Below are 27,876 nucleotides of genomic sequence, written 5' to 3'. Positions count from 1 at the left end.
TGCCCCTCCATCTTCTCTTCTCCAGGCTAAACATGCCCAGTTCTTTCGGTCTCTCTTCATAGGGCTTTGTTTCCAGACCCCTGATCATCCTGGTTGCCCTCCTCTGAACACGCTCCAGCTTGTCTGCATTATTCTTGAATTGTGGAGCCCAGAACTGGATGGAATACTCTAGATGAGGCCTAACCAGGGCCGAATAGAGAGGAACCAGGACCTCACGTGATTTGGAATGACACAAATCCCCTGCGGTTAAACATTTTCAGCTAAACGTTACGGCTTAGCGTGCCATGTGAACCATTCCTAACCATGGTGGCTACATAACCATGTTTTACACATGCTCACTAACCACTTGCTGCAAGAGGGATAGCGGCCTAACTATGACTTCGTGCGTTGTCTGAACATGGCCATTGTGTGCCTGGAGCATCGCACTTCGTTTGTGAAGTCCTCCAGACCCCAGCTTTTTGTTCTTGCTTTCTCTCTGCTGGACACATCACCAGCTTTTCCCTCTCATGATCATCCTTCCTTTTTCCCTTCCCCAAGGCTGTGGGTTCCTGGTTGGTACCTGCTTGTACATCCCCCCAAAACTATGCCTTTTTTGGGGGGGTCATAGATAAGAACCATGGAAAGGTCATAACCCACTTGTTCCCCAGTATTTTCCTACCATTTCTCAATTGTACTGTAACAAGAGGCAGCTGGACAACCATCTGGCAGGGATGCTTTAGGGTGGATTCCTGCATTGAGCAGGGGGTTGGACTCGATGGCCTTGTAGGCCCCTTCCAACTCTGCTATTCTATGATTCTATGATTCTATACTCCTCTTTCTCATCCATGCCAAATCCGCCCAGCAGATGCCTTCAGCTTACCAAACAACCGCCCTTCCATCCTCTCTCATAATTGATGTTTCAATTGCTCTTTGGTCATAATCCTTCCAAAACAACCTTTATTGTCATGAAAAGCTTGCTGTGTCTCCATTGCTCCTTGAGTTCCTTACGAGAGCAACTCTTCTACCCACGGTTTAATTTGTTTTTAACTGTGCAGATTTATTGTTTTATATTTATTTATTTATTTATTTATTTATTACATTTCTATACCGCCCAACAGCCGAAGCTCTCTGGGCGGTTCACAAAAATTAAAACCACAGTAAAACACCCAACAGTTCAAAACACAACTACGAAATACAGTATAAAAAGCGCAACCAGGATAAAACCACACAGCAAAGTTGATATAGGATTAAAATACAGAGTTAAAACAGTAAAATTTAAATTTAAGTTAAAATTAAGTGTTAAAATACTGAGTGAATAAAAAGGTCTTCAGCTGGCGACGAAAGCAGTACAGTGTAGGCGCCAAGCGGACCTCTCTGGGGAGCTCGTTCCACAACCGGGGTGCCACAGCGGAGAAAGCCCTCCTCCTAGTAGCCACCTGCCTCACTTCCTTTGGCAGGGGCTCATGGAGAAGGCCCCCTATAGATGATCTTAAGGTCCGGGTAGGTACATATGGGAGGAGGCGTTCCTTCAGAAAACCTGGCCCCAAACCGTTTAGGGCTTTAAATGTTAATACCAGCACTTTGAATTGGGCCCGGACCTGGACTGGCAGCCAGTGAAGTTGTAAAAGGACTGGCGTAATGTGATCTCGCCGGCCAGTCCCTGTTAATAACCTTGCTGCCCTGTTTTGCACCAGTTGAAGTTTCCGGACCGTTTTCAAAGGCAGCCCCACGTATAACGCATTGCAGTAATCCAAACGAGAGGTTATCAGAGCATGGATAACTGTAGCTAAGCTATCTCTGTCCAGATAAGGGCGCAGCTGGTATATCAGCCTGAGCTGATAAAAGGTGCTCTTTGCCACTGAGTTCACCTGTGCCTCAAGTGACAGTTCTGGATCCAAGAGCACCCCCAAACTACGGACCCGATCCTTTAGGGGGAGTGCAACCCCGTCCAGAACAGGGCAAACATCACCTCGCCGGACAGAAGAACCACCCGCTAACAGTACCTCCGTCTTGTCTGGATTGAGTCTCAGTTTATTAGCCCTCATCCAGTCCATTACCGTGCCCAGACACTGGTTCAGAACAGCCACTGCCTCACCTGGGTTGGATGAAAAGGAAAGGTAGAGCTGGGTATCATCCGCATATTGATGACACCTCAGTCCACATCTCCGGATAACCTCCCCCAGCGGCTTCATGTATATGTTAAACAGCATAGGGGATAAGATAGAGCCCTGTGGAACCCCATGGCTTAGGTGCCACGGCACAGAGCAATAATCCCCCAGCACCACCTTCTGGAATCGGCCATCCAAGTAGGAGCGGAACCACTGCAACGCAGTACCTCCAACTCCCAGCTCAGACAACCTATCCAGAAGGATACCATGGTCGATGGTATCGAAGGCCGCTGAGAGGTCCAGGAGAACCAACAGGGTCGCACTCCCCCTGTCTCTCTCCCGACAGAGGTCATCCCACAGGGCGACCAAGGCAGTTTCCGTTCCAAAACCAGGCCTGAAGCCCGATTGAAATGGATCTAGATAATCCGTTTCATTCAAGAGTGCCTGGAGTTGTCCTGCAACCACCCGCTCAAGCACCTTGCCCAGGAAAGGGATATTAGCCACCGGCCTATAGTTGTTAACATCCTCCGGGTCCAGATTAGGCTTCTTCAGGAGTGGTCTAATTACCGCCTCTTTTAAAGAGGCCGGCACCACTCCCTCTCTCAAGGAGGCATTTACAACCTCCTGGACCCAGCCGGCGATCCCCTCCTTATTTGATGTAATGAGCCATGAGGGGCAAGGGTCAAGCACACAGGTGGTCGACCGGACTTGGCCAAGCACCTTGTCCACATCCTCGGGCCTCACTAACTGAAACTCATCCAATAAAACTGAACCGGACGGCGCTCTGAACACCTCTACTAGTGGAGCTGCATTAAGTGTGGTGTCCAATTCATGACGAATCTGAGCGACTTTATCTTCAAAGTGCCGTGCAAATTTGTCACAGCGTGCTACCGAGGGTTCCACCATCTCTCGCCCTGGCCCAGAGTGTAACAGGCCGCGAACCACCCGGAAAAGCTCCGCCGGACGACACTGAGAAGACGCAATGCTGGTGGAAAAGAACTGCCTCTTTGCCACCCTCACCGCCACAGAGTAGGCTCGATAGTGAGCTCTAACCCGTGTTCGATCAGACCCAGCACGAGTCTTATACTGTATGCTTTTATCTGTACGCCGCCCTGAGATCTTAACGATATAGGGCGGGATACAAATATTTTAAATAAATAAATAAATAAATAAAAAATAGCCAGACTGAACCGTTTGAATGTTATCCACACTGGCCTCATTGGCAGTTTGAGTAGTGCTCTGGAGTGGTAGGACCAGGCTGCCCCAATGTGACATAAGGCTGTTCTTTGGTGGCACAGGGCCAGGTTCACATTGAGAATAATAATAATAATAATAATAATAATAATAATAATAATAATAATAATAATAATAATAGAGCAGATAATCATAATAAATGGTCCTCTTCTCTGTGGAAGCCATTTCCCATTTGCTTATCAAACAGTAAATCCAATTACCTTCCTAGTATATCAGAAAGAGACATTCAGACTCTCTCCCTGATGAATATTGTTCTGGGTGGTGTCCTGGTGTTGTTGGTAGGACACAATCAGATTATGCTTTCCTTTGCAGTGGACTTTTTGTCCACTAGATGGCTCCGTGGGCCAAAGAAGGCTCCCGTTATGATAAAGCATGGTGAACAAGAGAGACGGTAGCCCTGTGCAGATGTTCATTTCATGTAGAAATGAACATGCCGAAGGGAGAACCTACACGCGTCCGTGGACCCTTTTGGACAGGAGCCGCCATGTGATCCAGACACTTTCCATTTTTATGGGCTCATATCTAGAGAATCTACATGTGTTTGGGCCTATGTGAAAAGTCCCCCCCTGGTCTTGAACATATGGGAAGGCAGGACCAGTGGGCCCAATCCCCACTCTGCGCATTCAAATTCGCATCAGCAGCAATGTTCTCAGTTAAGGATCCTGTTTGATTTAGGGATTGTACATAACGATCTGGTGGGGGATCTGAATGGCGGCTTGAGGTTGTCGTCTGCCCCACAAGCAAAGTTCTCATTGAGCCAACAGGTATACTTTGCACATGCTCAGTTGTTTTATGCTTACGTGACCAGAACTTGCTAATAAAACAGCTGGGACAACCAACAAGAGTCAGAGAGGTGCTCCTTGGCAGTGTTGCAGCTTTTCTCCGTGGCAACGTTTCCCTTTCTATCAATAAAGGTGTGTTGAAACCTGGAAGTGTCTTTGCAATATTTTGGCCACAACACTACTTTTGTCGAAGTTGTGGTCACTCATCTCAGCTCAAGCTGAAGGGGATAAGTAATTTATCCCCTTCAGCCTATATTTTCTAGAACTCTTTAGCTTACAGAGAGAGATGATGAGAGTGAGCGAGCAAGAGGACACTTTCCTGTCAGATTCCTAAGTGTGTAACGAGAATGTGTGTGTAATGAGAATTTCCAAATCATGTGATTTGGAATACTCTTCAAATACTTAAAAAGTTGTCACACAGAGGAGGGCCAGGATCTTTTCTCGATCCTCCCAGAGTGCAGGACATGGAATAACGGGCTCAAGTTAAAGAAAGCCAGATTCCAGCTGGACATCAGGAAAAACGTCCTGACTGTTAGAGCAGTACGACAATGGAATCAGTTGCCCGGTGAGGTTGTGGTCTCTCCCACACTAGAGGCCTTCAAGAGGCAGCTGGACAACCACCTGTCAGGGTTGATTTAGGGTGGATTCCTGCATTGAGCAGGGGGTTGGACTCGATGGCCTTGTAGGCCCCTTCCAACTCTGCTATTCTATGATTCTATGATTCTATGAATGTCTGCTCACCATATCATTCAGGAAAACATCACAAGCTCCTTTTGGGTGGGTGTTTCACAGGTACAGCATTGGAGTGTCTGCCTGTTCTGGATGGGGTTGCAGGTACATAGTTTGGGGGTGTTCCTAGATCCATCCTTGTCACTAGAGGCCCAGGTGACTTCAATTGCCTGGAGAGCCCATTTTCAAGTGTGATTTTGTGCCAGCGTTAGGGATGGACAAACTCATTGAACGAAATCCTAAAAAATATATATTCTACAAATGTGTATAAAAATAGCCTTTAGTTTATCCCATCTAGTTGCCAGTGTAATGACACAAGATTTTCTTCTTATAAATAATTTCTGCAGACACTGTTGCAAGTGAACATTTAATATTTTAATTGTTTTATATTAAATATATGCACAGGCCTTGCTTGCAACGTGCCCTAATTTTCTTTTTAGATGTTTTATTGTTTATAAATACGCACAGGCCATGCATGCAATGTGCTTTCTTAATTGTAATGAATTTAATTTTTTGCTGTCCCATTCATTTGCTTATATATGTATTGTTATTGATCTGTCTCTGTGCTCCAGGGGTCTCTGGTCCCAATCCTGTTCACACTCACACTTCAGCACTCCCTATGCTCAGCTGTTTACAGGTTACAGTAATCCGGAGAAGAGCTGTACAGGATTTCAGTGAGTGTATTAGCAGTACATTTGGGAAGGGAAGTGTGGATTTTGGCATTGTTGAAAAGGATGCAACAGGAGTTGGCAATCCCTCAATGCACCACCCTTTCGCTTCTTATTCCCGGAGTGCCATTAGGAAAAATTCAGATTCAATCTCAACGTAGATAATAGTTGCCACCCGCCCAGCGCCTCAAGGGAGGTCGTCCTTAAATCCTGCAGAATTACAGTAATCAGGTGGGGGGAAATTCAGAAGAGTTGCATTTATTCCTGGGAGACCTAGTTCCCCTCGGAACGCATGCCTGCCTGAAATTATATATGTTTTTAGTTAAGAGCCCAACACACTTAAATACTCCCTGCAGTGAGCAGATGCTAAGATCTATTTTTTTAAAAGCTGACAAAAATGGTTAGAAGAAACCTCTACAGACTTTAATCGTTGTTATTAATAAAATAACAACTTCTTTTAATTGGCAGGTATCTCATTGCAGGAGGGCCCTTCAGATAGCAGTCCCGGGTGTAACATCCTTCACGTAGCCATCGGGCCTTGAGAGTGTGCAGATCCTGCACTATGCAAAGGACACGTAAGCAGGGAACTCTGCAAAGAAATGCACATGGGATTGGCCTGATAAAGATGCTTTTGAGAGGGTAGGATCATGTATATCCAGTGAATCACTTGTGTGGACATAGAATCTACTGGTGCCTAACTGAGCCATTCATTACTGTTACGGAATAGTTGGCTCCAAAAGGGTCAAAGGTCAGCTAGCCCAACCTCCTTCCCAAAGTCACAACCATCACTTGAGTAGTCGTTAGTGCAGGGATGTGGAACCTTCATTAGGCCTGCAGAAGTGCCACATTTGGCCTGTGGAGGCTCCTTGCATTCTGGCAGGGGTAGGGGTTGGCCTTGAAGCTCCACCTACTGGAGGAATTCCCCTATGGAGGAATTCCTGCTGTTATCTCCAATCTCAGGTGGGAGATAACAGTGGGGATGTGGGCAGGAGGGAGTTTGATCAGTGGTGGGAAGAGTGGCGCACTCATCCCAGCAGTAGCTGAATCAATTTGGGGAATGTGCACCATGAAAAGATAAGGGACTCAGTCAGCACTGGGAGGTATGGACACTCTTACTAGTGCTGGAAGAGTCCTTTGGGATGGTATATGGGCTGCACAAAGCTAAGAGAATTCTCTGGCACAAAGAAGAGAAGAACTCCATGCTTCTCTCAGCCCGGAGAAATACAATACTGACAGGGGATGGAGTCATGACATCCATGACTGTGGCCATGGCCATGGATGTCATCCATCCCACGGAGGGCCTGAGAGCAGCAATTTTCCTCCATCAAGATATGGTTCTTCATGCCTGCCCTATGGAGAGAGACTCTGGTGGTAGAGCATATCCTTTGCATGCAGAAGGTCCTGACTTCAACTCCCAGAACCTCCAGCTGAAAGAGAATTAGGTCAAAGAGAAAGATCCATGCACGAGACCCCACAAATTATTGCAGATAATGAAGGTGCACACAGAGTGGTATGAAGAGTGGCCCACTCATCCCAGCACTAGCTGGGGCAAGTGTGGTGTAGTGGTTAAAGTGTTGGACTGGGAGTCAGGAGATCTGGGTTCTAGTCCCCGCTCGGCCATGGAAACCCACTGGGTGACTTTGGTCCAGTCACAGACTCTCAGCCCAACCTACCTCACAGGATTGTTGTTGTTGTTGTTGTTGTTATTATTATTATTATTATTATTATTATTATTATTATTATTATTTACATTTGTATACCGCCCCATAGCCGAGCCTCTCTGGGTGGTTTACATAGGATAAAAACACTTAAAAACAATATACAAAAAATTAAAATCACAAAAACATACAATTTAAAACCACAGAAACATACAAAAACAAACCCAGGCTAATTACATATTGCTAAATGCCTGGGAGAAGAGAAAAGTCTTGACCTGGCGCCGAAAAGATAATGATATTGGCCCCAGGCAGAGGATAACCTGGAGAGGAAGAGGATTATGTACGCTGCCTTGGGTTCCTTGGAGGAAAAAAGGCGGGATATAAATATAATAAATAAATAAATAAACAATAAATAAGTACATGCTTTAAGAAAGTACTAGTGAAGGAAAAGATTCTTGAAGAAAGATTTGAAGGTGAAAGAGAGGCTGACGAACAGATAATATTTCATGAACAGGAAGAAACACTGCAGCAGGGTTCAGAGACAAGAATCTCTGGAAGAGGAAGGACATCAAGAAGTAGTTCTTCATCTTGTTCTCCCTGATACAGTAGGTTACTACTGACAGTCATCTCACATTTAAAGATGCTTTCACTGGCCTGGTGAAGCCTCATCTGCTCACCCGAAACACCCATGCTTCTAAGTAAGTCCCACTTGGGTCCTATTCATGTACCCAGATACAACTGTTTTGTGTGATTGTAGAGGGCAACTCACATTTTAAAGTTTTGACCTGAGAGGAGCCTATATAGGTTACCTGCGGGATCGCCTTCTCCCATATAGTCCGCCTCGCACACTCAGGTCCTCTGGGGTGAAATTACTTCAGTCAGCTAAAACTAGGCTGACATCAGTTTCCCAGAGGACCTTTTCTTTTGTCGCCCCCAGATTGTGGAATGGCCTGCCGGAGGAGATTCGTAAAATTAACTCTCTGTGTGATTTTAAGGCAGCTTTAAAGACTAGCCTTTTCCGGCAGGCCTATCCAGATCAATGTGAAATCAAGAATTTTTAAGATGTATTGATTCCTGTTCTAATGTTGTTCCCTGCCTTGATCCAAAGGGAGAGGCGGGTAAGAAATAGGAAATAGAAACCAAATGCGGGTAAGAAATTTGGAAATAGAAACCAAATGCACAGTTACAAGATGGGGGATACTTGGCTCAGCAATATTACAAACGAGAAGGATCTTGGAATTGTTGTAGATCGCAAGCTGACTATGAGCCAACAGTGCGATAGGGCTGCAAGAAAGGCAAATGCTATTTTGGGCTGTATTAGTAGAAGTATAGCTTCCAAATCATGTGAGGCCCTGGTTAGGCCTCATCTAGAGTATTGCATCCAGTTCTGGGCTCCACAATTCAAGAAGGACGCAGACAAGCTGGAGCGTGTTCAGAGGAGGGCAACCAGGATGATCAGGGCTCTGGAAACAAAGCCCTATGAAGAGAGACTGAAAGAACTGGGCATGTTGAGCCTGGAGAAGAGAAGATTGAGGGGAGACATGATAGCACTCTTCAAATACTTAAAAGGTTATCACACAGAGGATGGCCAGGATCTCTTCTCGATCCTCCCAGAGTGCAGGACACGGAATAACGGGCTCAAGTTAAAGGAAGCCAGATTCCAGCTGGACATCAGGAAAAACTTCCTGACAGTTAGAGCAGTACGACAATGGAATCAGTTACCTAGGGAGGTTGTGGGCTCTCCCACACTAGAGGCCTTCAAGAGGCAGCTGGACAACCACCTGTCAGGGATGCTTTAGGGTGGATTCCTGCATTGAGCAGGGGGTTGGACTCAATGGCCTTGTAGGACCCTTCCAACTCTGCTATTCTATGATTCTATAATTCTAAGAAGTAAATTTATTATTATTATTATTATTATTATTATTATTATTATTATTATTATTATTATTATCCCCTATCTGTCCAATGCCCACAGAAATCCTTGGAGCGTATATCCAATGGTGCAGATCTCAGCCAATCAGAGGGAGAAGGAAGGATGTCACCCTATACAAGGAAGTGACTAACCTTAGGAGAGAAATTAACAAAGCAGAACTGAAGTCGCCGTATTCCGCTTGAAAAAAAACCCTGCCTTAGCCTCTGCCAGGTGTTTTATGAATAGAACCTACTACCTATCCGTATATAAATATCTATTCATGTATTAAGGCTATCAAGGTTCTCTTTGAAGAGAGGAATAAAACTAACGCTCATTCAGAGCTGACGGTATTGAAATTCCAAGCGGCAGTCATACATCTTTTAAAAAGAAAAAGAAAAATGTGATCAAAAGAAAGAGAGAGAGAGAGAGAGAAGGGGGGGGAGAGATGCATTTTCTGATATTCATGAAAAGCAATAATGCTAGCATGACCTTGCTTTCAAGTAGCCACTCTGTGAAATACCGGCAGAAGTAGCACGGATGCCAATTGGTAGGCGGGCTCCGGTTGTCACTCGTTGCTGTCCTTGAAAGAATAGGATTTTTTTTTTCTAATTCCATTGATTCCCTGAGGTTTGTAGCCAAGGTATATCAGCTCTACATCAAAGAGCTCTGACAGGACGTTTCACCCATTGGCCGCCTGCAGTATATTAAACCACACGCAGCCAGTATACCTACACACACTGTTATGCTAGGCTAATGCTTTGGGATTTTACTGCCAACCAGACAAGTGGAGGGATTTCAGAAGGAAGGCTCAGGCCCCATTCCCACATTCTTAAGTGTAATGGGAACCGCTGTTGAATTTCGCACAAAGCAGCGTTTTGCAATGCGTTTGGGGCTTCCCGCTTGAAAGAAACATCCGAAGAATCTCAAGGAAAGCAAAACTCATTTCGATAAGATGAGCAAAATTGCTCCGAGGATTTAGCACACATCCCTATCTGGAACCCAGAGCGTACAATAATGTAGGTTGTTGGTCAAGCTGTGATCCGGTGGATTATGAACTCACAGGGTTTCATTCAGTGATTAGTTCACATTTGTGTGAATGCAGCAAACGCCTTTATTTAATTATTTATTTATTACATTTTTATATCGCCCAATAGCCAAAGCTCTCTGGGCAGTTCACAAAAATTAAAACCATAATAAAACAACCAACAGGTTAAAAGCACAAATACAAAATACAGTATAAAAAGCACAAGCAGGATAAAAACTATGCAGCAAAATTTATATAAAATTAAAATACAGAGTTAAAACAGTTGATTCAATTCTTCTCCAAGGTATACCAATCTTCACTTATTTATTTATTTTATTTGTTATTGCATTTATATCCCGCCTCCTTCTCTCCACTTTATCCTCACAACAACAACCCTGTGAGGTGGGTTGGGCTGAGAGTCTGTGACTGGCCCAAAGTGGGTTTCCATGGCCGAGTGGGGGGTAGAACCGGATCTCCCAACTTCCAGTTCGACACTCTAGCCACTACACCACACTGGCTATAGGTTGTCCACTACAACTCCCATCAGCTGTAGCTAACAGTGAATGGTGAGGGATGAGAGTTGTAGGCCAAAACATCTGGAGGACCTTAAATTGCCCACCCCTGATCTATCCTTAAAAGGCAAGAGAAATGGAACACAATGGTTTCGATGCACTGAAATACAGAATTGCCAATTTGTTTCTTCTCAGCAAGGCTCCAATGCCTTTAGCTGTTTCAGTTCATTCATGATAGGTAGAAACTCAGCTGGTACCTCATTTCCTGGTGTGGAGGGGTGGTAATAGGAAATACTTCATGGTAGGATTTTCTGAATCAGGCAGCTGTTAAAGGTGCAGGAGCCTTGCCACAAAAAAAGTGGTAACACCTCTGAAACTATTATAATGACGTCCAAAATGGGTCCAACTAACGGTCGAATGGGACAAGAGATGAATTCTACTGCTCAGATTAATCTGAAGGGGGGGTGTTGCGGTTTAAGAAAGCACAATGTGCATTCACATTTTGTGTGGGTCCCAGATAGGGATGAGTGAGGAATTAACGGTTACGTTTTGGTAAGGATTTACCAAAATTCGCAAAGTTTTCCGTATCCAGGTCTTGAGGTTTAAACATTCCTGATGTGGAAGTGCCCAATAGGGCCAGGTCTTTGAGCGCTTAGATCTTAAAAATCTGGGTTTAAATCCTTGTGTATGCATCCATATTAGTGCAGAATTGGGTTGCCACCTCTTTCTTTCTGGTGGGCTCCTTATCTTTGAAAGCTGTAGGGTAGTCAGGTACATCATGGCCTGTCCATACTAGTCCAGTTCATGCCCATCTGGAATGGTTTGGGCGAGAGGCGGTTGTTGTGGGGGGGGGGAGGCGGAAATAAAGAAAAGGAAGATTACACCTGTGCCAGGCACACGTGCAATCCATGTGAGGTGGGGGTGGAGCCAGCCTATAAAGCCTCGCCCTTGCATGGCTCCAGGGGGCGATTTCGGGGGGCCCTCCCTTTAAACCAGTCTGGGACAAAACCAGTTGCCTCCATTGCAGGGGGAGCTGAGTAGGGATTTTCACTGGCTGCTAGTGAGGCTCAGGTTTTCGCCTACTCCATACTGGATTCAATCTTTAGAAAGGGTGGATAAATAGGTCAGTCTTAATGGCAGGGTTTGTGTGGGAATCGAGGGAAGGCAGAATAGGGACGGTGAGCACTCCGGCACCTTTATGGTGATTGGCAGGTCATAGGTCTGGCTCCTCGTGGGCTTTGCAGCTTGCGTGCCAGGATATGGTTTGCCTTTGGAGACCCTCTGGCCTCATCTACTCGGCTATGCAGCCAGAGTGGGGATGATGCAGAGCGGTCTCACCAAACACTGAAGTGTAGTTGAAAGGGGGGCCGGGTTACCCGACTCCGGTTTTCAACTGAGTGCCTCGCCTGGAGGGACAGGCTAGAGCCTATAGGTAAACTAAAGAGGTTTCCGCATGTCCACGCACAGATCCATGGTGTGAGCATCTCCATGTGTAAATAAAGAGGCCCTAATTTTACCCCAAAGCTATGGTGTCTGCATCTTTATTTCTGGGAACTTCCTTCTACCTTCGCAACTAGTTCTGCCTATTGAATTTGGATAGTTCATATGGATGCAAATTTCATTCTAGTTTGGTTTTAACAAGAATTCATCAGAATTTGCAAATGTCTTTATGAAACGGCATAGAAAGAACTTCAGATAATAATAATAATAATAATAATAATAATAATAATAATAATAATGGATGAAGTGAAACTGACAGATTTATCCATTCCTAGACTCTAAAGTTAATATGGCTAAACTCCCCTCAGCTTGCCTTACAACACATTTGGTTGCTTTAAACTCTCTCAGAGAATTCTCAGAGAAGTGTGAGTCTTTCAGAAGTTTTCCCGAGGACATGTGGACCTTATTGAGCAAAGACAATGCACTGGCTTCATGACCAAGCACATGCCAGTTTGCATGAATAAGGATCTGGGCACAGATTCTGGAAAGGAGCTAGGGGAAGCAATCTTTTTAACGTTCAATGTTTTAATCTTTGTAAACTGTCCAGAGAGCCTCAGCTATGGGGTGGTATTAAAATGTAAATAATAATAATAATAATAATAATAATAATAATAATAATAATAATAATAAAAATAAAAAATTATTTCTTGCCCGCCTCTCCATTTCGATTGAGGCGGGGAACAAAAATAAATGACAAAATATGTAATACTCAATTAAAACATAATATACATTGTTAAAAAATATCCTAAACCATGTCTGAGCCTTAAGATAATCCTCAGAAGCCCAGCATGTGAGCCTGTCTTTAAGGTTAATTAGATTGGTAGGTAGTAGAGACAGCATTTTTGATGGTGGCCCCAAATTTATAAAACCCTGCATATTTATAAAACCCATTTATTCCATCTCCTTTTAATAAAGATCCTGGGCTGAACTGATTCGTTCACAGTGTTGCTTCTTTTCAACTTTTGGTTTCAAAATGTTCTCTTTAGCGTTCAAATGACACAAGCATGGGGCTGGCTTTTTGAAAGGATTGAAGTGCTGTTTTAATTGGATTTCGTTGTATTGCAATTATGTTTTATTCTTTCCAGGCAAGCTACCTCGAAAAGGCTTTGCCATATTGTATTTATTCGAAATAAATACAATAAATAAATAAGCTCAGCTGGAAACCAAGGAGCAAAACAGGTGAAAAGAATGCCTCACTGGAAAAGTGGGAAGGGATCTGCGTAGCCGTACTGAAATGTCACCACAACATGACAACTTCGTTTTGTTCAGTCCAAAATACCCAGAAAGACAGAGCAGGTTGGGTAAGTGATATGTTCTCATCTGGAGCATTGGATAGAAGATGTGTGGTCTTCTCCAACATGAAAACATTGCTGAGATGTTTGCGTTTTCTGAACTTCCCCAAATAACTGGGAAACATAAGAATTGCCCTGATGAATTTAGGGATGCTCACAGGCTTGAACAAACATGGTTTTCTCTTCCTAAACTAGTACCTGGATTGGAATACAGTTATCCTCCCACCCACCACTTTCTCTTCACTTTGACAAATTTTGCGAGACATTGCTCAGAACAAAACTTGTACAAAACTAGGATAAAAGGCATACACAATCCGTATTTTAGGATAAAATGCATGCAATCTTTGTGAACTGTTCTTGAGAGCTTTGGCTACTGAGAAGTATAGAAATGAAATAAAGTAAGTAAATAAATAAATAAAATTCGTGGTGTGTGTGTGTGTGTGTGTGTGTGTGTGTGTGTGTGGAAATGTTCAAAATGCAAATCTCTCTGTGTGTGCTTCACACACAGAGCTTCGGCTGTTGGGTGGTATAGAAATGCAATAAATAAATAAATAAATAAATAAATAAATAAACCCATTTGGAGATGGATGCAGAAATGGGATTCAACGGGTTTAAGGAAGGAAAATGTGAAACTGAAATTTGTTTGGAAGAGTGATCCACCCATTGCTAGCAAGATCCAACAATTACCTGCCAGATGGAAGCTAACTCACAAGCAGGCCTTGATAGCAATGTCTTTTCTCTGTTGTTTGGTTCTAGCATTTGTTATTCCCAGGCAGATTGCTTCTGTTCTTGGAGGATCCAGTATAATTGGCTGCTAATTGCCACTCAAGAGGACTTGTCCTCCATGAACTTGTGAAAAGTCCTTTTCATGCTGTATGAGCACCAATGGCTCTCACCCCACCTCATGGCAGCAAATGTCATCCTTGTGCATTGTGGGAAGAAAGAGTCCTATTTCTCCATCTAGGGTGTGAGTGGTCCAATTGCCCTAGCAGTCCCACGGCGGCTATATTGATAGCAACCCCTTTTCTAAGGGAAGGAGAATGGCCTTTTCAGAAGCAAATACTTTGCTTGCCAAGGATAATTCTGTGGCTTCACGATTCCCTCCAAAGGTAGACGGTGCTACCGCGGGAATGGTTATTACCTCCTCTCTCTCATTTTGTGCGAATGGTTGGCATTTGGGGCTTTAGGAAGGTAGCAACTGCTTTGTGTAAAGAGAGACAGAGAAAATAATAAGTCAGCGGCTTGAAAGGAGCTTTAAATATCTCCAACCTGGTGTTTGTTCATGGGATTTGAGTTGGGCTGAGCTGATGTTGATCCCTTTGTGACCAGACAGTTGTGCGTGCTTTACTGCTTAGCGCTCCGGCTGCATTTAAGAGATAGTCTAACTGACAGGATGGCTATGACAGATTCCCATTACATAGGGTAACATGTGGAGGTCAGGATTAGGACTAACACCTGTTTGACGTTCTAATACAATCTTCTTCTTCTTTTGCCACAAAGTGCCTGAGGAGCTCTGTCAACACAGTGACGGAAACCCAAAAGCGTTCGCTGGAAGTTGCATTCTGGGTGCATTTGGAAATAGGGCTGATTTAGTAGAGCTGAGCCAAAAGGCTTCAATTTCCACCCCACCCTCCTGGGCTTTTGATGATTTTTTGGGGCAATGCCTGCAAAAATGATTACCAATGGCATATATCAATCTCTCTTTCATTTCTTAAGATGGCTTTGCTTGTCCTTGATGAGGTCACCATATAACCACTTGGTATAGTGATGTTACCTCATTTGCCACATGTTCCCTGACCCACATGACTGCTCTGAAAAGAACTGCACTTACAGCCAGTTGACCTTGCCTTCCCTCAGAGACATCATCACATAAAATCATATAATAGCAGAGTTGGAAGGGGCCTACAAGGCCATCGAGTCCAACCCCCTGCTCAATGAGTTCTGATTGTCTGCACAGTGGTCCTATTAATTTTCTGACTTTGGACTGCCTCCTCAGTTTGTTCACAGACAACTTTGGTCACTGCTACCCAATTTCTTATTTGGACTGCCCTGTTTGGATGATTAAACCTGCTTGCCCCCATAGTGACACCTCACACAGATTAGTCATAGTCAATTGTCAATAGTCATAGTCAACATGAGAGCCGGTTTGGTGTAGTGGTTAAAGTGTTGGACAGGGAGTCGGGAGATCTGGGTTCTAGTCCCCACTCGGCCATGGAAACCCACTGGGTGACTTTGGGCCAGTCACAGACTCTCAGCCCAACCTACCTCACAGGGTTGTTGTTGTGAGGATAAAATGGAGAGGCGGAGGATTATGGATGCAGCTTTGAGTTCCTTGGAGGAAAAAGGTGGGATATAATGCAATAAATATCCCATTTATTTGGACAACCATCTGTCAGGGATGCTTTAGGGTGGATTCCTGTATTGAGCAGGGGGTTGGACTCGATGGCCTTGTAGGCCCCTTCCAACGCTTCTATTCTATGATCCTATGAAATAAATAAATAATTGATTTATATACCACATTTTCCATAAATACGTAGGGCTCAAAGTGGTTCCCAGAAAATAGAACCATATGAATAATATAATAGTATAATATAATGTCAGAACTGATTGTAACACCTATATCATCTGTAAAATATGTTGGATGTCAGGATAATGCTAGCTCTATTCAGGTGTTCTGAAACAGTATCCATGGCTTGGAGCTCTTGACACCAAACCTTCCTGCATTGAGCAGGAAGGTCTGACAGGGAATTGTTAAGTACGTTTGGCTCACAGCCCTCTGCACAACTGGGAATCCCACACGTTCAGTGAAACACACAAAGTTTTGCTTAATTTGCTTTTTCTATCCTATATTAACAACATTCCTTAACAACATGACAGACAGGTAAGAAACCAGCAAAGGTCAGTACGAAAAGCAAGATCCAAAGATGGTTCAAGCACACAGAATCTCACAGAGAGGCAACCAGGCAACCAGGGAAGATGGAGAAGAGACATTGTTCCAGCAACTCTGCCTGGAACTGAAAGCTTTTAAGCCTGAACATTCAGAGTTCCATCCAGCCATCAGAGACACTGGAAGGAAGGTCTTACTCATGAGGAGAGCTTTACTCATGAGTACTCCTTTACTCAGGATGAGTCTTATTCCTGAAGCAGGGACTTCTTTGTGTGGTGGCCAACCCAGCCTGCATCTTTAGACCCCCTCTGCTCCCTTGCACTAGTTGTTAACTTGGCTGGTGCTTCCAAATTAGGAAAGGGACCCTGCACATCTTTACTGGGCGGTTCCAATACTATCTCTCCTGGACCAGGATCCATCTGAGAAGCCGAGATCCATCTGAGCTGCCTCATGGACCCAGGAAATGGGCAGATCCTCCAAGATCTTCATCGTCAGGCTGGCCTCTGAAGGCGATCACCCTAGGGAGGATTTGACATGGTAGCTAATTATGCACTGCATGAAGGAGCATTTCAAATGCTTTCCCAGGTTTTCTAGCTTCCACTTGAAGCCACTGACCTCTAGGTCCCTGAGCTGGAGAAGACATCCTCTCTGATTTCAGGTTCAAGGAGAACTATCTGTAGTAGTCCTGACCCAGACCTCCAGATGGAGAACATCCATTATGTTTCAAATATTAGAGGCCTTACTTCTCCTTTCTGATTTGGCAAAGGTCTACCTTGCCTATCACAAAAGGAAATACGTGGCAATTGCAGCTGTATTTCAACCCCCCCACACCTAAAAAAAATTCAATAAAGCACTTGCAATTGTGACTGTGAGGCGAGCTAATCCATTGGATGCTTAACGCATCCATATGGATTGCACAAATTCTGCTATATTATAGTAAAATGCACATCACTTCCAATAAAGGGAACACATTTACTATTGATGTGCTATAAACCACAATGCGAGGAGGGGGGTTATTGCAGCCTTGGGTAATAATAAGCCAGTTAGAAAGAGATGCAGCAGCCTCGCCATAAAGGAGCCGCACTTCAAGCCATTATTCTAATGCCCTCAAATGGCGGAGTTCAGTGAATGCTTTTGCAAATTAATTGTGCAGCATATCTATAAATATATTATTAATGCACATAATAATCCATTGACAAGCAATCTGTATCTTGGTGTGTATATACACACACATCTGTTAATGGGTTCCAACTTCAGAGAGGATATTTAGGGAGGGTTCAGAGACCTGTAATTAAAGAAATGATCTCTCTCTCTCTCTCTCTCTCTCTCTCTCTGTGGGATTACTATTTTATTAGCTTGCCATGATGTATGGGACCCATATGGGGTGTCTTCTTTAAAATCTTAGCACTGGTCATTCTGATTTTTGACATGGGCCATTTCTCAACTGTGCAAATAGTAACCAGTTCGAAGAAAGTTCCAAAGAAGAACTAAATGAACAGTGAAACTGCAAAGCTGACAGGTAACACGTGTGCGTGCGTGCGTGCGTGCGTGCGTGCGTGTATGTGTATATATATATATATATATATATATATATATATATATATATATATATTGTTCCAACACTCTATGCCTAGCACTGAAGGCTTTTAAACCTCCCTTTCAGAGCTCCACCCAGAACACAGCTGTAGGCCATCAGTACCACCTGAGGAATGGTCTACTTATGAGCAGAGTCTTCCTCATGAGTATCCCTTTACTCATGAGGAATCTTGATTCCTCAGGTGGGCACTTCTGATTCTGGTAGCTGGCCCAGATGCCTGTGCTCCCTCAGGCTAGATGGCCATTTGGTGCCTCTCTTGGAGTCCGACCAGGGGCTAACTATGCTGTGAGTGGCAGGGCCAATAGTCACTTCCTCCTTGAGGTCCCAGGATCAATGTTCCTCAACACAGAGAGCTCCTCCATGATGTTTGGCTCCAGGTCATCATCTGAAAAGGAGACCTTCAGAGTAGGCATGACAGCATTATGCCCACCTTTAAAGCAGGTCACACCAAAGAGAGACTTGGGTACCTCTTACGCAGATGCCGTTCCTCTGTGGACCAAGAGCTTGGTGGCCACGTTGGTCTTGCAACATGTCCATGTCTCTCATCCACGTGCTCAGCCTTTTGAAACCCCCATACCGTCTGGAATTTCACAGAGAAATTACCCTGCAGAACTTCCATCCCAACATAGCTGCAGTTGATGATACACGATATACCACTGCTATGCTTGTTTTAGTGCCATGATGTACCCTTGTTCTGGGTAGTATTGGAGCAAAAACACTACCTGGGCCCATAAGGGGGGAATTGTTGTGGGGGAAGATGGTGACCCCACTGGCACATCATCCATGGGGTCCATCCATACCCAGCCCTCCTGGATTGTGTGTTGATGTTAAATAACCAAAGAGTCACAATCTATGTTAGACTCCTTGGTTAATAACATATTGGCCTGGTTCAGACAACACACTAAACCATGCTGCTTAACCACAAAAGGGTTAAGGGAATGCATTACGGTTATGCATTCCCTTAACCCTTTTGTGGTTAAGCAGCATGGTTTAGCACCTTGTCTGAACCAGGTCATTCTGTGTAGCTGCTTTCTCCAACCTGCTGCCCTTCCAGATGTTTTTGACTTCAACTCCCATCAGCCCCGGTTAGGATGACCAATGGTCAGGAATGCTGGGAGTTGTAGTCAAAACATCCGGAGGGCACCAGGATGGGCAAGATTGCTGCCTAGTGCCTTACATACTGTTGCAACGCAGTAGAAGCGAATGTGAGTTGTCCAGTTTGACCCCCAGAAAGAGCCATTTTAGCAAAAGTAGCATCTTCGCTAAATCCATTGAAGAGAGTCACAGCAACACTGCCACCCGCCACCCCCAGCACCCACCACTGGCTGGAGATCCCAAGCAAGGCGCTCTCAGGCATATCCTCAGACACGAAAAGCAATCAGTGCTTGGAGTGTGCCCTATCAGCATTTCCACAGCACCAGAGAAGGATGGGTTGTTTGGGGAAGCCTTTGCATGTGGAAAAATCACCCCCCCCCCGCTGCCACCAATCCCTCAGTGCAAAGCATAGGCAACACTTGAACTCCAAGTAATCTCTGGACTGCCTTTCACATACGTCCCTGCTCCTTCACATCAACCAACTCAGATATATATTAGGGATGTGCTCCGCTTCTAATCGGACCGGAGAAGCAGGAGCGGAGCGGGGGGCTTCGCCTGCCCTTAAGGCGGAGGCGAAGAGGATTGGGGGGCCGGCGGAGCGTGGCGAAGAGGATCGAGGTGAAGGCGGATCCTTCGCCTCGATCCGGAGTCCGCCGGAAAGGTAAGTGGGGTTTACCGGGCCCTGCCGCTGTCGCTGTCGCCCATGCGGCGACGGCGGCAGGGCCCGGTAACCCCCTCCCCGCCCTCCTCTCCCTTACCTGCCTCCATCCGTGGTCCGTCAGCGTCTTCAATTGAGCCTGCGGTTCCACCAGGAAGCCTGGGCCGCGGCCCAGACTTCCTGGTGGAACCGCGGGCTCAATTGAAGACGGCGACGGACCACGGACGGAGGCAGGTAAGGTCACCCTCTCCCTTGGTCCTTTACCGGGCTCTGCCGCTGGGACTGCCTTGAGTCTTGGCGTGCGTATGTATCCCTGGACAAGCTATCATGGTGGCGAGTTTGAGATTTTTAACGTGCAAATTGACGGAGCTATGGAAAGGGGTGTGAATGGGGTGCCCGGTTTTCATAAATTCCCCAAAACTCAGGGGATGATGGGACTGCCTTGAGTCTCGGCGTGCGTGTGTATACCTCCATGAGGTGTCATGGTGCCAAACTTGAGGTTTCTAACTTTCACAGAAAAAAAGTTGTATACTTTTTTAGCTTAATGCAAGCCTATGGGGGGGGGGGGGGAAACGGAGCTCCGATCCGGATCTGGAGCTCTGAGCAGAGCGGAGTGGACATAGGCGGAGTGGGGGCGGGGCAGAGTGGCCCGATCCGCAAATCGCGGATCTGGAAGTGAAGCGGAGCGGGGGTTCCGTGCACACCCCTAATATATATATATTTAAAGGCCTAGCCCAAGAGAAAAAGAAAAGCACACAGTTCCTTTTGTTCAAAGATCAGTTCCCCCTCTTCTGTTTCACCGTAATAATGCTTATCAGTATTATAAAGGGCTTCTGAATATCCAAAGCACTTCAACATTCTCTATGTTGTTGTGATCTTTACAACAACCCTGTGAATCTGGTCAATGTTTCAACATTGTCATTCAGTTGTTAGCTGTAATAGTTAAACCTGGTTGTTCCTCCACTGCTCTCAACTGTATTATCTCAATAGTGTTTTATTTTTCTACCAAGAAGTTCAGGTTTTCCTGCCTCCATCCATTTTATCCTCACAACAATCCTGGGAAGTAGGTGATGGGGTGGGGGGTGGGGCTCTCTGCCCCGGAATTATCTGGTAAACGCGACCATCCGTGAAGCATTCGATCTTCCAGAGCAGAGATTGGCCGCTTCTAAACCCATCAAATAATATCAGCGTGAAAATATGCCCAATCGGAGCGCCTAACATCTCCGAAATTATCCTACCATTTTGTGTGTGTTTGTGTGTGTGTGTGTCTGGTGTGTCTAACTGAAAACCACCCAATAAGGAACATGAGACGATGGGGTGGGGTAGTTTTGATAATTGATGTTGACATCTGTGGCTAACCAATTAGGAATTGCCCCAGCACTCTCCCGCCCTGTTCTGTTCTCCTCCAATCAGAGTGTTTGGGCGAGGGAATGGCAGTTAGTGAGATTAGGGGGCTGTTGTTTGCAAAGTGAGATTTAAAGGAGTGTGTGTGTGTGTGTATGTGTGTGTGTGAGAGAGATCTACGAGATCTGGTTGCGTGTTTCTGCTCGGACTCATAGATGTCAGCCACTGTGTGAAAGTGCTACTGAGCTGACTGAGTAAGCTTCTACACCTGAGTCAGACAGGCTGTTTTTCAGTTAAACTATGGCTCCTATTGGCTAGCTGGGCTTCCAGTACAGGAGGAGGGTCCTTGTCGTCATTCTCCTCCTCCTCCAAGGCACGTGTACTAGCCTGCTAGGGAAAGATGTTGTTGCCTTGACTCGCCTCGCTCCAATGCCTGACTGACAGTGGGGGAGGGGTGCCCCTACTTCTCCTCATCCTCATCTTGCAAGCCTCCTGCCCTCTCTGAGAATGCACAAGTTGTGTGCCGCTATTGTGACATTTTGCTAATAAATATTTACTTAATTATTGTGCTAAGTGCTTACCCCACTGCTTTGTTTCCTCTCCCTCGCCATACGGATCAATGCACGAGAGGTGCCTGCGAGGACATTTGAGTCTGGACTTTAAAAATTCCCCATAAATCACTGCATGCAGGTATCTGCTCCACAGTTGGCAAGCCTAAAGCCCTCTTTGAAAGCTGCCATGGTGTCAATTTCCATGTGGTTATCTTCAAAACTGAGGGAGCTGAGAGCGTTTCTATTAATTCCCAGTGATGAGAATGTATCCGGTTACCCGAAAACAGAGTGATTTTTCATCAACCTATCTGGTAGAGCAGAGAGGGGGACCTGCTCCAGAAATCAGGGCAGAGAATCACCTCTGTGGAGGTCTGGCTCGAATTTTGAGGTGGAGAAGACCCAGGGCCTTGCTAGACCTACCTGAAAATCCGGGCATGTGGAGGGGCCAGCCTGCACTACAAGTAGCGTGGGCTGTCGCTTCTATCCACACGTCAGACGCGACGGGCTGCAGGAAAGCCCCATCATGTCTGCCATTTTGTTTTACTGCTTAAAGGGCTGGGTGCACAGGAGCGCACCTACGACCAAGGCAAAAAAATTTTTTTTTAAAGGGTTCCCTGCTCCCCCTCCTCCTGATTCCCCCCGCAATTTCCGCTTCCCCCCCGCAATCTCCACTTCCCCCCGCGATCTCCGCCTTACCCCCGCGATCTCCACTTCCTGCCTCCATGATCCCGCATTTCCCCCGCGATCTCCCCACCCCTGATCTCTCCCCCTTCCCCGATGGGCCCAGCACTCCTGCCGCTTTTCCCAGCTAATGAGTAATTGCAGTAGCTGGGGGAAAGTGGTGGACCTGTCTACACGCCTGCGGTCTCAGGCTCAGCCCGAGACCGTGGGAAATACTGGGCCACAAGCAATGCCAGTTATCCCGGGACATGGGAGGGTTACCCCTACCTGAGCCTGTGCATCATCTGGATGCACAGGGGCGGGCCCAGGGCTTGCACTGGGCTAACCCGTCGTCTAGCAAGGCCCCCACATTGCACACCCCTAGTAGGTGATGCTGAGAGAGTAACTGGCCCAAGATCACCTGGAAAGCTTTGTGTCTGAACAGGGATTTTAAGCCATTTTCCCCTGGTCTGACATTCTCACCTTCTCTGCTCCTCATAGATCCTCCATACCACCTCTGCCATTAAAGATTCCGTGCATGACCACCCGTATTTTGTCAAGCGAGGCCAATAACTCCCTAGGTCAACCTTCCCCAACTTGGTGCTCTCCAGATGTCTCATACTGCAACTCCCGTCATCCCCCAGCCATCAAAGCTGGCTGTAGGATGATGAGAATTATAGCCCAACACACCTGGAGGGCAAGAGGTTGGGAAAGGCTATGACCTGGAACAAAGTCCCGTGCCATTCTCCAGGTAGCAGTTCCGGCATGAATGCTGTGAACTTTAAGCTGGAGACTCTTTAAGCTGGGTGTTAGAGATGAGGGATCTCCATCCCAGCTACTCACAGTTGCCCACTCTTTCAGATTCAATACAGTGTTTGAAACTAATACGCTACTATTCGGAGGTACACTGGCTTTTTTCATGGAGCTCTTATTTCATTGGCATCATTCGTGGGCCTTCCCTCCACTTATTTGTCTACCTCTCTGTTCTCCATGAACTGGTCCTAGCCAAGGGTGGTGGACAACTCAGGGGAGTCCACACACTGTCTGCCACTACACCATGAAATTCAGCCGCACAATGGTGGCAAATAACTGATGGTCGGTCACTGCTGAATTTTAGTGGCAAATCTCTATGGAGCTTGAAAACAAGCAAAGTTTATCCTTTTCAAGGCTCCATAGTGGCTTTCCACCCCCATCGAGGCCTTAGCTAGACCTAAGGTTTATCCTGGGATCGTCCTGGGTTCATCCCTGTTCATGTAAATGACACACAGGATATCCTGGGAGCAGGCAGGGACGATCCCTGGATAAACCTTAGGTCTAGCTAAGGCCTTAGTTACAAACCATGGTGGGGGCTGCAGAAAAACAGTGGGTGGTGGTAAATTTTAACATGCAGGTGCTCATCATGAGGTTCATCATGAGCCATGCCCCCAAGGAGAGTCCAAACATCCAGGCGGTGGCTGTGATCCATATCAACAAACCAGCTTTCATCTCCTCCAAGAGATGGGTTCTAATTCCCCATTTCAGACCAAGACATCCCAAAATACGTTGCGTTACGATAGGGAACCGTACAGTGTTCCTGGGAAAATTGGCGCCCCTTGAACTACTGTGAAGATTTCAGCTACGTTCAGAGAGAGCAGAGAAGTCCGGGTGGGGTGGGGGCAGATAAAATCACCCCTGCTGCCAAAACAGTGAGAGGGAGTCCTGGTGCCACTACACTGCTGCAGAAGAAGAGCTATGGCTGCTACGATAGTCAGCCTCCTTGTTAGCATTCGATGTGCCTTGCTGACATTTACTGTAATGCTTGCACCCAGCCAAGAGTTATTGTGTCGTCGTCCCCACATACATATAGCCAGCCCTCCTCTTGGGTCCCAATTGCTGAGCTTCCTATCCTTGCCCTTGAGACATGGTGTCCTCCACGCAGCTCCGCCAGCCCGGAAGCAGCTCTTCTTTTGGGAATCGGGACACAACGTGGCTCCCATTCCAATCCCGGCAATCGGGCCTAGTACAATAATAGACGCCGAAGATGAGCAATAAACAAGGCTGCAGTGGGGCGAATGAGTGGGGGGAGGGGAGGTAATTAGCTAAAATACCAAGAGGGCGGCGACCAGGGAGAGTGTGACAGAGATAAATGATGAGCGGGCTCGCACCCTTCCAAAGACGAGGCAGTTGTGATGCCGAGAGAGTTTCACACATGCGGGGGGTTTCTTTCTGGAACGCTGTGCACGACCCATGTGCTTATTAGCAATCTTAGTAAAGCTGGCCGGTTCATAGGCAACACACCCTCAAGCAGCACTCAGCAAATTGGCTTGGCTGATTATTATTTTGGGTGCATCCCATTTGACAGACAGCAGGTTATCTCTCCCCCTAACCAGGCTCCCCCCCCCTCCGCTCTCGCTCTCTGTTTCGGTATTGCATAGGCTTGCATAGATCAACTTCTCTCCACCACCTCCTCCCAACCTTTCTCTATTCCCCTTCATCATGAGGTCAGATCAACCCTCATTTTCAAGGTTTCTGGAAACGTTCAGAAGACGGGAGAGAACAGCTGCAACACTGAAGAAGGGGGATAGAAACCACAAGGCAACAAATCCTGGTGTGCCTAACCTAAAGGGGATGGGGTGTGTGTGGGAGAGAGAAATACCTGCCCACCTCAGCCAGAGGCAAAGGCAGCAACCAGGATTAAATTGGACTTGCAAATAAGTTCAAAAAAAATTACCACCCTGCAGAAATATATTATAGTCTTCCGCCTGCACATAACAGACATTTTGTTTAAGCTCTGATACACATGCAGCACAACCCCAGACCGTAACCAACAAGACCAGATTTTGGACAAGATGAGATTCTCTGGCAGTTCTCTCTTAGGTAAGTGAAGCTGCAAATCTGGCAGTTGTCCAGGACCCAGATATTTATTTTGCCACAAACTGCCGTTTCAAGAGTGTTCAGACTCAATAATAATGCTGATGCCACCTTGCAACTAAAACATCACTCTGACGGTGCGCCTGTGCTCAGGTATCACCAAGTCATTACGCTCAGAATGCAAACACGAAAAATGGAACATCACAGTGTGGAAATATACCTTTGTTACAAACCACTGAAATTAATAAGTGGAATCATAGCCAATTATTTTGTCACACCTTGATTGAAATGTGGTAGGGTCAACAGAAGCCGCATAAAAATGCTTCACGCAATGAGTTGGCCATCTTGCACTAGATCAGGGGTGCAGAATGTCAGGAACCCTTCCATGGGTCTCAATCCAGGCCTGTGGGCTTCCCAGAATGCCATGCCCCTTTCCCCTAGGCCTGCCCCCTTTCTCTCATTCACTGATTGGTTGGCTTCCCAGCATCTGAGCAGGCTTTCCTCCATTATAAATGGTTTAAGTGCCACTCCTAAAGCTTAGTTAATGAGAGTAAAAAGATTTAAGCTAAACTATGCTGGTTTAGGGGGCATTTTGGCCCAACCTCTTTTACCTTTCACCCGGCCCACTATTGGAATGTGGTCCCAGAGAGCTTCTCTAGAATGGAGTTTGGCCCCCAGACTGGAGGTGGTTCTGCACCCCTGCTCTAGATCAAATTCAGTTTTCTTCCAAAGCGGTGAGATGCTGGTCCCACCACGAGTAACAAAAGGGAGGCCATCGGGCCAGAGCAAGAGTGAAGCCTTCTACCGGGGCCACCTGAGCTATCTTGGCAGCTCAGGCTAGAGATGTGGTCCACCCGGGAGAAAGTCAACATCGCAGTCAAGGCTGCTAAACTTGGTTAAGTCAGCATGCAACACTGTATCCCCCCCCTCCACACCCTCCGTCTTAACAAGGCCATGATTGGTTTCCTAAGCAATTGTTGGCACCTACCTGCCTTTTAAAATCAAATAATAATTGAATATGAGCCAGAGCAAGGCGAAGTGAAGGAGATTTAATAAAGAGCATCTTCGCTGCAGAGGGAGTTTTGCTTTGGCAGCGATTGTGTTACTAATTGATCCGCGCGTTGCCCGAGAGCGGCCACAGACAACAATTACACACAGTGCTGGGGGATACAAACAAAGAACACAACTACCTCCTCGGCTCTCGCTGTCCGCTGGTTTCACTTGGATCGGTCTATTCATCTGCGAGGAAACACAAGGAGAGAGAAGAGAAGCACAGTCAGCAACAGCTTTCACAAACCGCCCAAATGGGCCAACAGTTCAGAACATCGCCGTGCGCAGCTCATTTCATGAGGGTGCGCCGGGATTGATTGATTTTGAACAATGAACATTTATTGAATACTCAGCCATAAAAGACATTCTTTTTATTCATTCATTTATTAAACACTGTAGATACTGATGCCCTACTCTGGGTTTGGCTTGCCTGACCATGGGAGGGCCACTGCAGGAAGAGGGGGAGAATGAGGAGAGGTTCCTGAAGCCCCAGCATTGGTGGGGCTTTATGGTGACACTGGCCATTTCATTCTTGCTGCTGGGAGAAATGATGCTCTCTTGGAGACAGAGGTTCTGCGGAGTGGCGATGGGGCAGCCGGAGAGCCGTTCCTGCTGTGTTTGGATCCCCTTCTGGATCCCTACTCAATGCCCCCTTCAATTCAGCACATATTGCTTGAGGCTTTAGGGTGTGCCTGGGCACACCCAGCACACCCCTTGCACCCGCCTATGGTTCAGAACAGGCTACCGAAAGCTACATAATCAGTGCGGCGTGTATTTCCTTCCTCTGCGACTACATCCTGCAAGCATGGGCCTCGTTTCTGTTGCATGACTCAAGCGAATGAAAATCCAAAATTCTAGTCCTTTGGGGCTTGAGAAGAAGTCTGAAACCTCGTGGACTGAGCTAGGTGAGATCTTGGATATGATGCGGGAGCTGAACAGGGACCACAGTGGCTGAGGCATTGAGGCTAGGGTGCTCTCAAAATAACTTCTCTGCCTTCCTCCCCTTGCTTGAAATCTCATACATGCAAACATGCATAGCATGGAGAGGTTTCAGAATGTACAACTTCTTCACTACATCTCTCTCTCCTCCGCAGCAAGCCACCTAGGCCGTGAATTTCTGCTATTTATAGTAGAGCACATGCATTATTTGAGTTTGGGGTGAGGGAGATACCCATGCATATCCACCACATGAGGGCTGTGGAGGCGCTATGCCCAAATAGGATATGTAAACATGTGTGAGAGCGCAAGGCTGTGCATTCTAGTCCTGCGATCCATGATGCCCCTTGCATGAACACCCAATTATTCTTCTACACTTGATAACTTTACAGTAGAAAATCAGCTGTTGAGTGCATGAAGTCAAATCCACTGAAAAAAAAACCCTGAAACTGACATATTTGTCCATCCTCAAATATGTCAGTTTCAGTTTTTTTCAGTGTCTCATTATTCCAATGTTAAATTCATTTTGTCCTGAACTTTAAGAATTCTTCCAATCTTAAATCTGATTTGCCCCGGAAGTCTGAGATTTTATTTTTTAAAGGTTGCATTCCCCCAATGCATGCATTTTTGTACACAATTTCACAAGGACTTTTACAAGGAACATTTTTAATGTTATCATAGAATCATAGAATAGCAGGGTTGGAAGGGGCCTACAAGGCCATCGAGTCCAACCCCCTGCTCAATGCAGGAATCCACCCTAAAGCAATATCTTAAGCAATATACACATTTTTGCATGCATATTTATGTAATGTAATATTTTTGTGCGCATA

The 27,876-nt window shown here is 46.0% G+C and overlaps 1 protein-coding gene across 9 annotated transcripts in view; it reads right to left on the bottom strand.

Annotated features, from left to right (window-relative positions):
• Nucleotides 1–27,876, bottom strand: part of CELF4 (CUGBP Elav-like family member 4) — a 992,627-nt gene that overhangs the window by 364,740 nt on the left and 600,011 nt on the right. For all 9 annotated transcript variants that reach the window (XM_063128326.1, XM_063128330.1, XM_063128323.1 and 6 more), the window contains exon 3: nt 26,251–26,299. In XM_063128326.1, the coding sequence (XP_062984396.1) occupies nt 26,251–26,299 (49 nt within the window). The remainder of the gene's footprint in view (nt 1–26,250; nt 26,300–27,876) is intronic.

This window comes from Elgaria multicarinata, chromosome 6 (assembly GCF_023053635.1).
Source record: "Elgaria multicarinata webbii isolate HBS135686 ecotype San Diego chromosome 6, rElgMul1.1.pri, whole genome shotgun sequence".
Taxonomy (NCBI): domain Eukaryota; kingdom Metazoa; phylum Chordata; class Lepidosauria; order Squamata; family Anguidae; genus Elgaria; species Elgaria multicarinata.
Note: the sequence above shows the minus strand (reverse complement) of the source record. Positions and strands in the feature narration are given on the sequence as shown.